This window comes from Pristiophorus japonicus, chromosome 1 (assembly GCF_044704955.1).
Source record: "Pristiophorus japonicus isolate sPriJap1 chromosome 1, sPriJap1.hap1, whole genome shotgun sequence".
NCBI lineage: Eukaryota > Metazoa > Chordata > Chondrichthyes > Pristiophoridae > Pristiophorus > Pristiophorus japonicus.
Genome location: NC_091977.1, coordinates 191,402,184 through 191,421,075, shown reverse-complemented (window position 1 = coordinate 191,421,075; position 18,892 = coordinate 191,402,184). Strand labels below are relative to the sequence as shown.

The 18,892-nt window shown below is 45.5% G+C and overlaps 1 protein-coding gene across 1 annotated transcript in view; it reads left to right on the top strand.

Annotated features, from left to right (window-relative positions):
- msh3 (mutS homolog 3 (E. coli)) overlaps window positions 1–18,892 on the top strand; it is a 348,510-nt gene that overhangs the window by 130,714 nt on the left and 198,904 nt on the right. Inside the window, exon 16 of the mRNA XM_070885637.1 lies at window positions 133–197. Coding sequence (XP_070741738.1) covers window positions 133–197 — 65 coding nt within the window. The remainder of the gene's footprint in view (window positions 1–132; window positions 198–18,892) is intronic.

The following is an 18,892-nucleotide window of genomic DNA, read 5'->3' as shown; positions in this document are numbered from 1 at the left end:
AACCACCTGAATCTGGCTAAATTATGGTGCAAGTTGGGCAGGGAATGGCAGTTTTCATTGCACTGTTGTTCCACAAAATCAGTATATTTGAATTATTTGTATAATTTGTAATAATCCTACTTTATCTTCCAGTTTCTGATTGAAGTGAAAAATTCTCTGTTATCCATCATTCCAACTGAATGGACACAAATTTCCAGGTATGTGTTATATCTGTTGCATACTTTCTAATTTAATGATGTTGATTTAAAAATTCAACATTTTGACTATTAGTCATTTTCCACTAATAGATTATTTAAAAACCTAGAAGATTAATCATAACGATTGACTTGGAATAGTTCTCTACAAGAACTTGGATTTATGTAGTACATTATCACATCCTCATGACCTCAAAAAGCACTTGACAACCAATGATTACTTTTTGAAGTGTAGTAACTGTTGTTAAGCAGGCAAATGCGATGATCACTATGTATAGCAAGATTCCACAAACAGCCAATAAATGAATGACCAGCTATTCTGATTTTAATGTTTGAGGAATGAATCTTGGCCACGGCACCAGGAGAACTTCCTGCTTCCCTTCAAATAGTACCATAGGATCTTTTCACACCATCTGAGCTGGCAAACTTGGTTTAACATCGAATCTGAAAGGCAGCATCTCTGATAGTGCAGCACTCCCTCAGTATTGCAGTAGTGTCTGCCAATAGCCTTTTGGAAGAGCTCATAAGAGGAGGGAGCAGCATTTGACTTTCAAGAAAAGTAGGATCGCCTTTGACCCTTGTCCCTTCAGTTCAACACTGCCATAGTAAGGGCAGAGGGGCAGATTGCTGGCTTACACCAGGCCTCCGAGACACCCTGGTATACCCCCGGAGCAACAGCCCACACATATTGGAAACATACATTTATATACAGGGCTTTCAGTGTCCCAAGGCGCTTCTCGCAGGGTAAATCAAACAGCATTTCACACCGAGCCACACCAGGTGACCAGAAACATAACTGGGCCTGTGACACTACTCCAACCCAGCTGCCGGGCGTTTCTGCAATTTTATCATTTTTATTTCCGATTTCTCGCTGCCTTTCTTTGTGTTCTGTGAACATCTTTGTCTGTCTGGGCAGCAGGGAGAGATTATTAAAATCTCTGGCCGGCCATTGAGCAACGTTCCGCACTGAATATTCAAGACCTCAAGTGGTGCCTGCTTACGGTTAGGGGATGCTTTAAATTATTTGTGTGTGTGTGTGTTTTTCTGTGTGTGTTTTTTTGTGTGTGTGTGTGTGTTTGTGCAGCGGCCCAGCCCGGAAATTGGCGCGGTCCCGGCCTGAGAGGGAGCAGCTTGCAGCGGCATACCATTGCAGGGAGCAGCGCGTGCTGCTGCAGGAGGACGACGGCTGCAAAGCCAGGTCACAGATTGCAGTGCGGGCAGGCACAGCAGGAGGGGCGAAGGAGCGGCGAGAGATTGTAGAGGGAAGTGACCGAGGCCCAGGAGAGGTGTGAGTTCGGGGCCCAGAAAAACAGGGCCCAGGGGCAGCACGGGCCAGCCCACACTGCGATATGTGTACGCGCACTAGGTCTGTGCAGCAGAGCTGGTCTCCAGTTGTCCTGGTTAACCTTTGCCACTGGATAAAGGCCTAGCTCTGTCAAGCCCGTGTGGTGGCTGGTGTGCAACGGCCACCCCACGTTAAAAACAATCTACGCACAGGCATCTTCCACCCTTCACTATGTAGTTCAGGACCTGGAATATCAGGTCCTTCATTGAAACACCTGTGAACTCATCCCTTTTTGGCGTGGAAACGGGTCATCCTCGCTTTGAGGGACTGCCTATGATGCCATAGTAATTCTGTTCCATGGTGATGAAAGGCTTAAAGCAGCATTTTGGGCACTTGAAAGAATCATCAAATCAGGTCGCAGACTAGGTTAGTCAATTGAAACACCACTTTTCTAAGGCCTGTAAATGTAAATCCAATCCATTTCTGTGTCCATTCCATGGCTTGGAGTTTCCTCCTTGGGTGCAACCTGGAAGTTAGAGCTGTAAATGCTCCCAATGTTGGGCCCATTTTGCCGGTGTTAAGTTATATCCACGTATCCTCCCAATCTCATTAGAATGCACCCGAACTTTAAAATGGGCATAAATCAGTGTGAGCAATCAGAGCCTAAGGAAAGCGCTAAACCCACATCATATATTCTTTTAAGTATAAAAATGTAAGTTTTCAACTCATTTAAATCGTTAATCCACATCGCACAGCATGTTTGGAAACCTGCAATCAGGAAGCTTTTCAATTTTTAATGTGACTTATACTTGTGCCGTGAAAATCCATTTAAGGGAACAGAAAATTCAGAGCAGATCTCAGTCTGTGTAATTTTTCTTTTAAACGCTCAAAAGTTTGCAATTAAACACAAGAAGAATGACTTTCTTTCCTGTTGTGCTTGAAAATTTGCTTGCAATGTTGAGATACCACCTTGAACAAGTGCAATTGGAGGATAGTCGCACTTGTGTTGGGAGCATGGCCAGTTTGGTGGGCGGAGATTCGTTTGGACAAAGGGTTTGATGGACGTATGTAAAAAAAATCAAGGAGACTCGGTCATATTAGTATAGACACACATGTACCTCACCCCCAAATTTCTGCGATTGTTTAAGCTACGTAATTTACACTCCGGTTAGATGGGGTGCAAGTGCAGAGGAAACTCCAGGACCATATATTTTTTCCTGTTAACTAATCGATTTTACATGTTCCACTAATGAACTGGTACATTGAAAGCATAGTAAAAGCAACAGTAAAAGGAAACATTACAATGAATGGGGGAAGTGTAATTTTAACCAAAACAATAAATATGAGAAAGGATCACGAAGAATCCTGAGCGGGTGTAAGAACATAAGAAATAGGAGCAAGAGTCGGCCATTTGGCCCCTTGAGCCTGCTCCGCTATTCAGTAAGATCATGGCTGATCTGATCTTGGCCTCAACTCCACTTTTCTGCCTGCTCTCCATAACCCTTGACTCCCCTATCATTCAAACATCTGTCTATCTCTACCTTAAATATATTTAATGACCCAGCCTCCACAGCTCCCTGGGGTGGAGAATTCCATAGATTTTTACAACCCTCTGAGAGAAGAAATTCCTCCTCATTTCCGCTTTAAATGTGCGACCCCTTATTCTGAGACTATGCCCCCTAATTCTGGATACCCCCCCCCCCGCCCCGAGGGGTAACATTTTCTTTGCATCTACCCTGTCCAGCCCCTTCAGAATCTTTTATATTTGAATAAGATCACTCTCAGTCTTCTAAACTCCAATGAGTATAGGCCCAATCTGCTCAATCTTTCTTCATAAGACAACCCCTTCATCTCAGGATTCAACCTTGTGAACCTTCTCTGAACTGCCTCCAAAAATGCAAGTATATCCCTCCTTAAAAAAGGAGACTCAAACTATACGCAGTACTCCAGATGTGGCCTCACCAATATCCTGTACAGTTATAGCAGGACTCCCCTACTTTTATACTACATCCCCCTTGCAATAAAGACCAATATTCCATTTGTTTCCTAATTACTTGCTGTACCTTCATGCTAACTTTTTGTGTTTCATGTACAAGGACCCCCAGATTCCTTTGTACTGAAGTATTTTGTAGTCTCTCTCCATTTAAATAATAATTAGCATTTTTATTCTTCCTACCATAGTGAATAACCTCAAATTTTCCCACATTAAACTCCATCTGCCAAGTTTTTGCCCACTCACTTAACATACCTATATCTGTTTGCAGATTCTTTGTGTCCTCTTCACAATTTGCTTTCCCACCTATCTTTGTATCATCAGCAAATTTGGCTACATTACACTTGGTCCCTTCATCCAAGTCATTAATATAGATTATAAATAGTTGAGGTCACAGCACTGATCCCTATGGCACTCCGCTAGTTACAATTTGCCAACCTGAAAATGACCCATTTATCCCGACTCTCTGTTTTCTGTTAGTTAGCCAATCCTCTATCCATGCTAATATATTACCCCCAACCCCATGAGCTCTTATCTTGTGCAGTAACCTTTTATGCGGTACCTTGTCGATTGCCTTCTCTCTCTTCTCTGTTTATTTGTTAAGGCATCTTATGGAGCTGGACCTTGCAAATATATAATTTGAAATAGTCCCAATTACAATAACAAATTGGAGAATATCTTGTCCAGTATAGAGTTGTCAGCAGTTACTTTTTAAATATATTTATGGTGAATACTTCAGGTTAAAAGTACTGCTATTTTCCCCTTACCTAAAAGATTGTAAGTATTTTTTTACAGGAGACTAATCCGTTCATTCAGTAACATTTGTAGACACTAAAGAATTCATTTGGCTTCCTGCACTTATGTTATAATTACCGATGACCGGCAGCAATTCAATTTTAGTGATATCCTGTATCACCAGATTGAAGCTTGGCCAGTTTCTGAAGAGCAGCAGAACCACAAAATGGAAAAAGTGCCTTAAACTCGCTTCCAGCCACGATTTGTTCTTTACGTTTTGTAGTAATGAAAATTTTTGTTTACATTTTGGGGAAAAAATTTAAATTTTCTTTTTAATAACTATTCATTGAATGCATCAAGTGTTGACAGTCCGATATGGCAGATGGAGTTCAATGTGGGGAAGTGTGAGGTCATCCAATTTGGATCTGAGCAAGACAAATTTTCTTAATGGTGAGACTAGGAGCTGTGGAGGTGCAAAGGGATTTGGATGTCCATGTACACAAATCACTAAAAACTAGTGCACAGGTACAAAAAGGTAATCAGAAAGGCTAATGGAATGTTGGCCTTTATGTTAACTGAGGAGGTTTTTGCTTTAGTTGTACAGAGCTTTGGACAGACCCACTCTGGAGTGTTGTGTTCAGTTTTGGGAACCGAACCTGAGGAAAAAAGAAAGACTTAGATTTATAAACTGCCTTTTACGACCTCTGGATGTCCCAAAGCACTTTGCAGCCAATGAGGTACAATTGAAATGTAGTCACTGTTATGTAGGAAAAACAGCAGCCAATTTTCACAAAACAAGCTCCCATGAACAGCAATCTGATAATGGCCAGGTAATCTATTCCTTTTTTTGTGATATTGACTTGAGGGATAAATATTGGCCAGGACACTGGGGATAACTCCCCTGCTCTTCTCCGAAATAGTGCCATGAGATCTTTTACGTCCACCTGAGAGAGCAGATGGGGCCTCGGTTTGACAGCACCTCAGACAGTGTCGGCCTAGGTTTTTGTGCTCAAGTCTCTGGAATAGGACTTGAACCCACGACCTTCTGACTCCGAGATGAGAGTGCTACCCACTGAGCCATGTCTGGCACCCTTTGAAGGGGCACAGTGCAGATTCACCAGAATGTTACCAGGGCTTAAAGTGTTAAAATATGAAGATTGATTGCATAAACATGGTTTGTATTTCCTTGAATATAGAATGTTGAAGGGTGATCTAATTGAGGTCTATAAGATTATAAAGGAATTCAGTTGGTTAGATCGGGAGAAATTATGTCCTCTGGTAGAGGAAACCAGAACAAGGGGTCATAATCTTAAAATTAGAGCTAAGGCATTTAAGAGTGAAATTAGGAAGCAGTTTATCACACAAAGTACAGTAGAAATCTGGGACCCCCCCCCAAGGGTTATTCATGCTGGGACAAATTGAAATTTTCAAGACTGAGATCAATAGAATTTTGTTAGGGTATCAAGGGAAATGGAGAAAAGGCAGTTAACGGGAGTTGAGATAGGAATCGTCCAATATCTAATTTTGAGACACCGTTCAGCAATTATTGATGACTGGGAGGTTTGCATCACACACTATGTCTGTTAATATGCCACTGCTGATTGCATCATTCAGCAAATTATCGAGTTCTTGGGCCAGTATTTTGTAATTTCATGGTCTGAACCTCCTCTTGAGAAATGGAAGATCCAAAGGGTCTATTTAGTATTTGCTTGTTCGGGTTAGTGCAGGCTGGCCAAGTACTTTAGATCAACACCATGGATTCTAGGTTTTGTTGCCCTGGACTTATGGCCATGCCCTCACTTGGAATGAGTTGTTCCTGATGGTGCTTTATAGCATCAGCTAGGAATGTCCTGGTTTGTCACCTTGCCTGTAGTATCATGTCCATGTGATGAGTGTCAGGTGCTCTGTCTTGGCTACAGCAGTGTTTTCTCTTCTGTCCTGTTTTTTTGGATATGGTTAGTAGTTACAACAACAATTTGTATTTATATAGTGTCTTTAACGTAGTGAAACGTCTCAAGGCGCTTCACAGGAGTGTTATGAGACAACAAACTTGACACCGAACCACAGAAATTAGAGCAGGTGACCAAAAGCGTGATCAAAGAGGTAGGTTTTAAGGAGCGTCTTGAAGGAGAAAAGAGAAGCAGAGAGATTTAGGCAGGGAATTCCAGAGCTTGGGGCCTAGGCAACAGAAGGCACGGCCACCAATGGTTGAACGATTATAATCCGGGATGCTCAAGAGGGCAGAATTAGAGGAGCGCAGATATCTCGGGGTGGGGTGGGAGGGGGAGGGGGGGTGGTTGTGGTGCTGAAAGAGATTACAGAAATAGGGAGGGGTGAGGCCATGGAGGGATTTGAAAACAAGGATGAGAATTTTGTAATCAAGGCGTTGCTTAACCGGGAACTAGTATAGGTCAGCAAGCACAAACGTGATGGGTGAACAGGACTTGGTGCAAGTTAGGACATGGACAAGGGCGAAGACGGTCGATGTTACGGAGGTGGAAATAGGCGATCTTAGTTATGCTGCGGGTATGTGGTCGGAAGCTCATTTCAGAGTCAAATATGACACCAAGGTTGCGAACAGTTACCAAGCAATTATTAAATGGACACTTTGGATCTTCCATTTCCCAATTGAATCCCTTGTTTAAAAAAGGTTGTAAGGATAAATCCAGCAACTATAGCCCGGTCAGTCTAACTTTGGTAGTGGGGAAGCTTTTAGAAACAATAATCTGGGAAGCAATTAACAATCACAAGTGTGGATTAATTAAGGAAAATCAGCACGGATTTGTTAAGGCAAATCGTGTTTAACTAACTCGATTGAGTTTTGTGATGAGGTAACAGGGAGGGTTGATGGGGCCAATGCAGTTGATGTGGTGTACATGGATTTCCAAAAGGTATTTGATAAAGCGCCACATAATAGGCTTGCCAGAAAAGTTGAAGCCCATGGAATAAAAGGGACAGTGGCAGCATGGATACGAAAGTGACAGGAAACAGAGGGTGAATAGTTGTTTTTCAGAATGGAGGAAGGTATACAGTGGTGTTCCCCAGGGTTTGGTACTGGGACACTGCTTTTCTTGATATATATTAATGATTTGGATGTCGGTGTACAGGGCAGAATTTCAAAATTTGCAGATGACACAATACTTGGAAGTGTAGTGAACAGTGAGGAGGGTAGTTATCGGCTTCAAGAAGACATCGGCAGGCTGGTGGAATAGGTGGACACATGGCAGATGAAATTTAACGCAGTAAAGTGCGAAGTGATACATTTTGGTAGGAAGAATGAGGAGAGGCAATATAAACTAAAGGGTACAATTCTAAAGGGAGTGCATGAATAGAGAGACCTGGGGGTATATGTGCATAAATCATTGAAGATGGTAGAGCAGGTTGAGGAAGTGGCTGAAAAAGCATTCAGGATTCTGGGCTTCATAAATAGAGGCATAGAGTACAAAAGTAAGGAAGTTATGATGAAATACTGGTTGGGCCTCAACTGGAGTATTGGAGGAAGGATGTGAAGGCCATAGAGAGGGTACAGAAAAGGTTTACAATACTGGTTCCAGGGATGAGGGACATCAGTTACGTGGATAGGCTGGGATTGTACTCCTTAGAGCAGAGAAGATTGAGAGGAGATTTGATAGAGGTGTTCAAAGTCATGAGAGGTCTATTCAGAGTACATCGAGAGAAACTGTTCCCATTGGCGGAAGGGTCGAGAAGCAGAGGACACAGATTGGCAAAAGAACCAAAGGCGACAGGAGGAAAAACTTTTTTGCGCAGCGAGTGGTTAGGATCTCAAGTGCACTGCCTGAAAGGGTCTTGGAGGCAGATTCAATTGTAGCTTTCAAAAGAAACATAGAAAGAAACATAGAAATTTACTGCGCAGAAGTAGGCCATTTAGGCCCATCGTGTCCACGCTGGCCGACAAAGAGCCGCACAGTCCTCGGTCAGCAGCCCTGAAGGTTATGTATAAACCTACGAACAATGAACAATGACGGAAAGGCAAAGAGCACCCAGCCAAACCATTCCGCCCCACACAACTGCGACACCCCTTGTACTGAAACCTTCTACACCCCACCCCAACCGGAGCCATGTGCTCTCCTGGGAGAGGCAAAAAGTAGATTTAAAAACCCAGGCCAATTTAAGGAGAAAAAAATCTGGGAAAATTCCTCACCGATCCATCCAAGAGATCGAAACTAGACCAGGAGATCATCCTGGCTGTATTTGATTCCCTGCACCGGCCAACAAAGGGTCATCCAGTCTAATCCCAATTACTAGCTCTAGGTCCGTAACCCTGCAGGTTACTGCACTTTAAGTGCCCATCCAACCCTCTTCTAAAAGTGATGAGGGTTTCTGCATCCACCACTCTTCCAGGCAGCGAGTTCCAGATCCCCACAACCCTCTGCGTAAAGAAGTCTCCCCCTCAAATCCCCTCTAAATCTTCCACCAACCACCATGAAACTATGCCCCCTCGTAATAGTTCCCTCCACCAATGGAAATAGGCCCTTACTATCCACTATGTCCAGACCCCTCAATATTTTGTACACCTCACTGAGGTCTCCTCTCAACCTCCTCTGTTTCAATGAGAACAAACCCAGCCTATCCAATCTGTCCTCATAACTAAGATTCTCCATTCCAGGCAGCATCCTAATAAATCTCCTCTGCACCCTCTCTAGTGCAATCACATCCTTCCTATAATACGCCGACCAGAACTGCACGCAGTACTCCAGCTGTGGCCTAACCAAAGTATTATACAATTGAAGCATAGTGTATACCCTTTCCTTATTAGCCCTCCCAAAGTGCATTACCTTTCACTTCTCTGAATTAAATTCCATTTGCCACTGCTCTGCCCACCTGGCCAATAGACTGCACGGGGGGAGGGATGAAGAACAAAAGAGGCCTAGTGATGGGGGATTCTATAGTTAGGGGAACTGACATGTGTTTCTGCGGCCGTAGACATGACTCCCGAATGGTTTTGTGCCTTCCTGGTGCCAGGGTCAAGGATGTCACAGAGCAGACGCAGGGCATCCTGGGGGGCAGGGGGAGGGGGGGAGGAGAGAGAAAGGGGGGGGGGGGAGGAAGAGGGGGGGGAGGGGAGGAGAGAGAGAGAGAGGGGGGGCAGGGGAGGGGGGGAGAAGAGGGGGGAAGGGGGAGAGGGAGGATGAGATCCTACAGGAAGAATTCAGGGAGCTAGGAAGAAAATTAAAGGGTAGAACCGCAAAGGTAGTAATCTCCGGATTACTACTGGGGCCACGTGCGAATGAGTATAAGAATAGAAGGATAGAGAGGATGAACACGTGGCTGGAAAGTTGATGTAGGAAGGAGGGCTTTAAATTCTTGAGGCATTGGGACCACTTCTGAAGGAGATGGGACCTGCACAAACCGGGTGGGTTGCACCTCAACAGCGCCGGGACCAATATCCTCGCGGGGAGTTTTGCTCGCACTGTTGGGGAGAGTTTAAATTAGCTTGGCAGGAGGATGGGAACCGGAGAACGAATTCAAAAGGGAAGGAAGTAAAGCTGAAATTGGATAGCAAGAATCTAGAAAGCGAATCTGTAAGACAGGAAACCGGGTTTAGTATGTAGTAAGCAAGGAGGTCTTCCTGTGCTAAATGGTATATAATTTAATCCAAGGAGTATAGCGAATAAGGTGGATGAGCTAAGAGCACAGGTAGACACTTGCGAGTATGACATTATAGCCATTACAGAAACATGGCTGAAAGAGGGGCAGGTTTGGCAGATCAATATTCCTGGCTATGGGATTTTTTGACAAGATAGAGAGGGGGGGTAAAAAGGCGGGTGGGGGGGGGGGGGGGCGCGATTGCGGTACTGATTAAAGAAAATATTACAGCGGTGAGGAGGGATGATATGTTAGAGGGATCATCAAATGAGGATCATCATATGGATCGAATTGAAAAATAAAAAAAGGGCGATCACACTGCTGGGCGTGTATTATAGACCCCCAAACAGTGTGAGGGAGATCGAGGAGCAAATATGTAGGCAAATTGATGTGAAATCCGAAAACCTTGGGTTGTAATAGTAGGGGATTTTAACTATCCAAATATTGATTGGGACAAATATAGTGTGAAGGGCATAGAGGGTGCGGAATTCTTGAAATGCATTCAAGAGAACTTTTTTAGTCAGTATGTAGCATCATCTATGCATCAGAGACAGACCCGCGAAGCGAGGATGACCCGTTTCCACGCCAAAAAGGGATGAGTTCACAGGTGTTTCAATGAAGGACCTGATATTCCAGGTCCTGAACTACATAGTGAAGGGTGGAAGATGCCTGTGCGTAGATTTTTTTTAACGTGGGGTGGCCGTTGCACACCAGCCACCACACGGGCTTGACAGAGCTAGGCCTTTATCCAGTGGCAAAGGTTAACCAGGACAACTGGAGACCAGCTCTGCTGCACGGACCTAGTGCGTGTACACATATCGCAGTGTGGGCTGGCCCGTGCGCAAGCCCAACACAAGAGGGGGGGCGGTCTTGGATTTAGTTTTGGGGAATGAATCTGGGCAGGTTGAAGGGGTATTAGTGGGAGAGCACTTGGGTGCCAGTGACCATAATTCAATCAGATAGCAGTCTACCATGTGGGACCTTATCAAAAGCCTTGCTAAAGTCCATCTATACTACATTGTACGCACTACCCTCATCGACCCTCTTGGTTACCTCCTCAAAAAATTCAATCAGGTTAGTCAAACACGATCTTCCCTTAACAAATCCGTGCTGACTGTCTCTAATTAATCCTTGTCTTTTCAAATGTAGATTTATCCTGTTTTTCAGGATTTATTCCAATATTTTTCCCACCACTGATGTTAGGTTGACAGGCCTATAAATACTTGGCCCTATCCCTTTCTCCCTTCTTAAACAAGGGTATTACATTAGCAGTCCTCCAATTCTCCGGCACCTTGCCCAAACCCAAAGAGGACTGGAAAATGATGGTCAAAGCCTCTGCTATTTCCTCTTTTACTTCTCTCAACAGCCTGGGATGCATTTCATTTGGGCCTGGGGACTTATCTACTTTCAAAGCTGCTAAACCCCTTAATACTTCCTCTCTCTATATTTATTTCATCCAGAATATCACACTCCTCCTCGAAAGCAGTATCTGCATTGCCCCTTTCCTTTGTGAAAACAGATGCAAAGTATTCATTGAGAACCTTCCTAACATCTTCTGCCTCCACACAAAGATTATCCTCATGATCTCTAATGAGCCCTACCTTTTCTTTAGTTACTCTCTTACTCTTAATGTATTTATAGAACATCTTGGCTAGTAAAATTAAGGAAAATGCTAAGAATTTTCCGTGCTCTCTTCGCATTTCTAATATCCTTTTTAATTTTGCCTCTTAACTTTCTATATTCCTCTAAAGATTCTATAGTATTTAGCCATTTGTATATGACATAAGCGTCCCTTTTTTTCTTTATCCTCCCCTGTAAATCCCTAGACATCCAGGGGACTCTAGAATTATTATTCCCACCCTTTTTCTTGAAGGGCACATGTTTGGTCTGTGCCTTCCAGATCTCCTCCTTGAATGCCTCCCACTGTTCCGACACTGATTTACCCACAAGTCGCTGTTTCCAGTCCACTATGGCCAAATCACTCCTTAACTTAGCAAAATTAGCTCTTCCCCAATTCGGGACTTTTATTCCAGGCCTATCCTTGTCCTTATCCATAACCAACTTGAATCTGACTGAATTATGGTCACTGCCACCCAAGTGCTCTCCCACTAATACCCCTTCAACCTGCCCAGCTTCATCCCCAAAACTAAGTCCAAAACCGCCCCCTCTCGTGTTGGGCTTGCTACATACTGACTAAAAATGGTCTCTTGAATGCATTTCAAGAATTCCGCACCCTCTATATCCTTCACACTAAATTTGTCCTAATCAATATTCGGATAGTTAAAATCCCCTAATATTACTACTCTATGGTTTTTGGACTTCGCAGCAATTTACCTACATATTTGCACCTCTATCTCCCTCCCGCTGTTTGAGGGTCTATAATACACGCCCAGCAATGTGATCGCCCCTTTTTTTTATTTTTCAATTCGACCCATATGGCCTCATTTGATGATCCCTCCTCACCGCTGTAATATTTTCTTTAATCAGTACCGCAAACCCCCCCACCTTTACCCCCCTCTCTGTCTTGATTAAAAATCCTGTAACCAGGAATATTGATCTGCCAAACCTGCCCCTCTTTCAGCCATGTTTTTGTAATGGCTATAATGTCATACTCCCAAGTATCTACCTGTGCTCTTAGCTCATCCGCCTTATTCGCTATACTCCTTGCATTAAAGTATATACCATTCAGCACAGGAAGACCGTCTTACTTACTACTTACTAATCCTTGTTTCCTCTGTCTTACAGATTCTCTCTCTAGATTCTTGCTATCCAATTTCTGCTTTACCTCCTTCCCATTTGAATTCGTTCTCCGGTTCCCATCCCCCTGCTAAGCTAATTTAAACTCTCACCAACAGCACGAGCAAAACTCCCCGCGAGGATATTGGTCCCGGCGCTGTTGAGGTGCAACCCGCCGGTTTGTACAGGTCCCATCTTCCCCAGAAGCGGTCCCAATGCCTCAAGAATTTAAAGCCCTCCCTCCTACACCAACACTCCAGCCACACATTCATCCTCTCTTTCCTTCTATTCTTGTACTCATTAGCACGTGGCCCCGGTAGTAACCCAGAGATTACTAGATTACTACCTTTTGAGGCCCTACCCTTTAACTTTCTTCCTAACTCTCTTAATTCTGCTTGTAGAACCTCACCCCTCTTTTTACCTATGTCGTTGGTCCCGATATGGACCACAACCTGTAGCTGTTTACCCCCCCCCCCCCCCCCCCCCCCCCGCCCCCTAGAATGCCCTGCATCCGCTCTGTGACATCCTTGACCCTGGCACCAAGAGAGTTGGATAAGTACCTGAAGGAAAAAAAATTGCAGCCACTTTGATCCAAAGTCATTTGGTATACTATGCTAGAGGTTGGTATTTATTTTGCTCATTTTTCAGGCTTAAAAGCAGTTCAATGTATATCAGTTTCTGGGCACAAAGTTCTGCACCTAATCTGTGCCGGTAGCATTGTTGCTACTACATAGGTAGTTGTTGGGACCTGAAATCAGCGTTGGATCATTTTATATATGCAAAGAAGGTTCCTGCACCTGCAAAATGTGTGAATAAACTAGATGGGGCATGCACCAAGTAAGCTCTGACTAGTTTTTCCAGTTCTACTGCAGCCTAAACAGCGGTTCTTAAAGGGATTGCTGGAGGCCACTGAAGAAACGGTGGGGAAAATGTGCCTTTCCTGGATCCACAGCATTACTGTGGAGCGCTGCCAGCCCGCGCTCGCCCCTTCTGCATTTTCCTCCACCCAACTCCCAAGACTTACCGGCGATGCAGCAAGGAGGTGAGGCAGGTGCTGCAGCTCGCCGCTATTGTTGAAATGAGGCCTGAGGCCCAATTTTGGATGAGCCTCTGGCTCCGGCTTCCGGTGCACGCTAGAATTTCCCCAATATTTCTGGAGGATTTAAGGTGTTCTTTAAAAATTCTCCTTCTGAAAATGGATTTGATAACGCAGCTTTTTCACGGCCAATCACCGTCTTGACAGCAGCATCACTTACATAGCGATCATTAACAAACATTGATTGCTGCTTTTTGTGGTCACTGCTGTAATGGTGCTAATTTAGAAAATGTATCTTTATATACCTTTCCTGTGCACTTGCCATATTCCTCACCATGGTGTGCCTTTTTGAATGTTGTATTCTTTCAGCACAGCTATCGGTTGCTTACAAATCAAGCTCGTGGGATTTTTATACATTCCACAAAGAAATACAAAATTAATTCCATAATTCATGTGAAAGTTCATGTAATTTACCTAATTTGGTGCCAACTGTATTCTGGGATAAAAACTGCATAGTTTAAGAGGAGGAATACAAAGGTTACAGCGAAGCCTATGGTTATAATTGTTTTTCTCTAGTGAATTAGTAACATGGGTTTGGCTGAAAAATAACTACTTTCTCTCTCTCTCTCTCTCTCTCTCTCTCTCTCTCTCTCTCTCTCTCGATTCTATGTCAAAGAGTGGGCTTATTGGGCTACTAGGTCCAAGTTAATTTACCTCACTCTTCTCTGGATGATCTTGCTTCAAAAGCTCACCACCTTACTCCTCCAAATCATCAAACAGGGATGTGCCTAGGAGTGTAGTGTGCTACTCCCCTGACATACTGTATGATAATTTGCTGCTTCACTGTACAGTGGGATTCAGAGCTTTATCACCTGCTCCAAAAACAATTTATACCTGGACCTTAAGACAAAAAGCCAAAACCAAGGCGAATTTGATGTTCTAAGTTATTTATGCAGGATTAACGAACACGAGATGAAAACCAAATACACTTACCACATTACATTTTTGAAAAAGTTTTTGGCTCAGAATTTGTGGTCAGCAGTGAGGTGACGACGATCGCTACTGACTTCAAAGGAAACTGCCCACAAAGATCTCGCGATCTCTGTGGTGAAAACTTTAGCTTTCTCAACCTTAATTTGTTATTGTAGTGCTGTCAAAAGGGGATCGCCAGCGTAGAGCAATAGTGATGTCATCATCACATTGAAGAATTCTCTCAGACAGCAAACCAGGAAATAAAATAGCACTGATTATCATTTCACTTTTGAAAACATTTTATAGAGAGCAAAAGGTAGAAGGTAGAAAGAAGCTGTAATATAAACAAACTTGAATTTTTAAAATTATTTTGAAAACCTAGTAATTTTTATCACAAATGAGAACTTGACATTTCTCAAATATAAAATTAGTTTTTCAGGGCCAGAATGGTTGTTCAGCTATCAATTCGCTGTTAAAAGCCCAGTTTATATCTATTTCAACAAGGCTTAATTTTTGATGGTGTGTTTAACAGTGATAGAGTAGAAAAGGGAAAGTTTTTGTCAGTTCGAGTGATTTCACTGATTGCTGGCTATGAGGAGTTCCACAACGCTGCCTGTGACAGAGCAGGGAATGACTGATGGCAACTTCAGGTTTTCTGCACTAAATCCCGAAGTTACGGTCAGGTTCAGAGGGGTAATGATAGACAACGCGGAAAGTTTTGCTGTCATTGCCACCGTAAAATCTGGGTCATTCAATCCATTTTGCTATCGTTCCAAGCATTTAAAAACAAGAGGATATATGGAGGAGTGAGATGTTCTTCAAAAAATGATTACAAATTTGTTGTGTGCCAAGGTGTCGGAGTGCTGCAATGTTGGATTCTTTTGGATGAGACATAAAACCCAGGGTCCATCTGGCCTCTCGGGTGGACCTAAAGGGCTGGATTTTCGGCTGGCTTGCGCCTCTGTTTGCACCCAGGAGGGGCGGTAAAGGGTGTCTAAATGCTTACCGCCAGCTGGCTGCAAATTCGGCTCAGGGTTTCCAGTGGTGCAAAAACTTACTGCCCCGCACTGTATTTTCATTCAGATCACGACATCAATCGTCGTGCAACGTTCCGCTAGTGTCCCGGTTGCAAAATTAGGTGCCAATGCCGCATTGAGCGTCCGCCCCAATTGATGCCTGACAAAACAGGCGGTCCCACGGTCGACTAGGCACTGTTTGCCGCGTTTTTAAATGGAGGGAGGAGGATCCTAAATTGGAGGTCACATTGAATGCAACGTTTGTTCACAGCACACTGCGTGAAGCTCAGACTTTAGAGCGGTACCTTTATCTGCCATGACAGTGTCCTTACAACTTCAGTGAAATAATTTAATGGGAGCATTACTAGTTCGCCAGCATATCCTGCTCCATGCTATTGCTAGGCGGTGTCAAGATAGAAGGGCTGCTGGCCATGTTGGCTCACGGATGAGGAGAGGCCGAAGACGTCTGGGGAGTAGGCCTTGCCCTCCACGGGTTTACAGGCTCCAACGCTCATACCTCCAGCTCTCTGAGGAGCAGTGAGTGAGAAGGCTGAGCTTCCGAACGGAAGTGCTGACAGAGATATGCCATCTCCTACAGGCAGACGTACAGCCTTACAGCGCCAACAGGACTGCGCTGCCCGTCGCAGTGAAGTTGACTATGGCGCTGGCATTCTATGCCTTCAGCTCCTTCCAGGTTGCAGCATCTCTCAATGCGCTGCATTCGCCACGTCACAAAGGCTCCGTGCGCCTGCAGAATGGACTTCATAACGTTCCCAATGAACGTGGAGAGCCAGAATGAGCAACATGAGCAGAATTGCAGGCTTCCCGAGGGCTCAAGGAGCCATTGACTGTACACACATGGCCTTGCGAGCACCATTACACAACCAAAAGGGATACCACTCCCTAAATGTGCCACTGAGTGAGACCACACTCAGCGCATCCTCGCAGCATCCTCGCGCTACCCAGGGAAAGGTCAGGAGCTTTCATCTTGCATGGGAGCAGTGTCTCACGAATGTTTCAGCGACAAAGGGAAGGGCAGGGCTGGCAGCTCGGGGACAAAGGGTACGGCCTAGTCACTTGGCTCATGACCCGTCCCCCCTCGCAACCCCACCACAGCAACGGAGCAGCGCTACAATGAGAGGTATGCGACCACCCGCAACATCTTCGAACAGACAATTGGGGTGCCCAAGCAGCTTTTCTGATGCCTGGACCGCTCTGGAGGCAGCCTTCAATACTCCCCTCAACAGGTCTCCGAATTCATTGTGGTGTGCTGCATTCTGCACAACTTGGCCATCATGAGGGGCCAGGCATTGCCAGTAGGGATTGCATGCCCACCTCAGGAGGAGGACGATGAGCAGGAGGCTGGCGAGCCCCCGAATGGCCAACCACACCATCCGCAGTGGAAGCTGCGTGGAGATGCTGCCGGACCGAGAGCTGCACGTCAGCAGCTCATAATGGATCGGTTCTATTGTATGGAGGAAGCTGAGGGATGCAGCTAATCCTGGCTGTGCTATGTGCCACCATAATGGCTCATCTCCAGTGAAGTTTTCAATGATAACACAAGACACCAATGGCAAACGGTAAAAGTAACATTTTACTGAAACAAACAAACAACTCTCTTTCCCCCGCCCCACCACCCCCCCCCAAAAAAAACGAGACAAAATACATTGTCCTGTTGCAACGCACTCAACAACAATGAAGTGCAGCAATGTACCTTAACTATTTATAGGCAGGATTAACAATTTTCAGTGCATCTCTCCAACGTTGTCCTAGTCCTTAATCTGACCTGGCCTGAGCTCCCCCCCACCCCCCACCCCCCACCATTTACCCCCCCTCCCATGCCTACTGCTCCTCCTCAGTGAGGCAGTGCCTACAGCAAGGCTGCTTGAGGGCTGCTGTGCGTGTGGGCCAGACAATACAGATGGCCTACGAGGATGCCCTGGGCCTGGAAGGCCCTGCTGCGGACTCCTCTGCCTCAGCATCGGCGGCAGCAGTCTGTGATGGCTCGGGTGTGGACTGCGTTAGATGCAAGGTCGAAGTGGCAGTGGTGGGAGCTGGAATGCTGTCATCTTGAGGAAGGACAGCACCTTCCATTTCCAGGGGACCCACTGACACTCACACAGCGCTGGACCTCAGCATCCGGAGCACGATGTGTGACCACAACTTGCTGGCCTGCTTCAGCACCGTCACTTCCCCGTTGGACAGTGGGGAACACAGAAGGATGGCGGCAGTCAGTGACCGCATGGCATCACCTAGCTTGTAGCATGGCTCGTGCCTGTGATGTGATTGCTGAAACCACGTCACCCATGGCATGCGCCATTTCATCAGGGCCTCCATTGTTGCTGCTGGAGTCCATCTGCCTCTGAGCGACGAAGAATGGGCTCGCTGGACTCCTGAGAAGCACGGACAATGCGTGAGGCTGCCTCCACCACACTCTACAAGTGCCGGACCCTACCCAATGCACCCATGAGGAGGCGGTGCATCTCTGTATTCTCCCTGGACATAGCCACCAAGTCCAGGTCCACATCTGCCTGTCTCTGAGCAGGACTACTGGACCGACACAACCTCCAGGGAAATGGCCTCCAAGCTTCACCTGCTGGGTGTTGCCGTAGGCCACTGCGGCTAGGAGCCTCAGTAGTCAAACCCTTCAAAATCATCCTCCTCCTCCCCCGACGTTGTGTCCCCACTCGGTGGAACTGATGGGATCTCGCGCTCCGGGAGCACACTGTCGTCCCCTCCCTCATCATCACCCCCATGCCCAGATGTCGATGGCTCACCTCCTCTGCAAACACAAAGCAACAGACGTTTGGTTAGTAGCAGGGAAGGGGGCAGACAGATAAGAGGAAGGTGGCATTGGACATTGTATATGTAAAAGGGCTAGGCCACTTGATATTAGGGGACAAGGAAGTCACATCAATCGCAAAAGCCATTCACATACCGTCACTACCCGTAGGGGGCTCGGCCTCATCACTGACCACCGTGCGAACTGGGGTGGCCATGAGGGCCGACACTCGCTGCTCTACCTTGGTGAAGCCCTGCAGATCAGGCTCTCCGCCGCCGGTCCGCTGCTGCTCCCTCCGATTATGCGCTAACTTGGCCTACAATAAGAGTAAATGTGCAGCTCCTCTTGTGCCACATAGTAGAATAGCTGCCACTGTCTGGAAGTGCAAATGTGTTCATTGTAATCTGCGTGGCTGCGGACTGAGCATGTAGAAAAACTGGGAAGAGGCGAGAGTCAGGTAGCATTGAGGCCCAGGGTCACGTTTCAACAATGCATATCAACAGTAGAAGGGGAATGTGATGTAAGATTTCTAAATC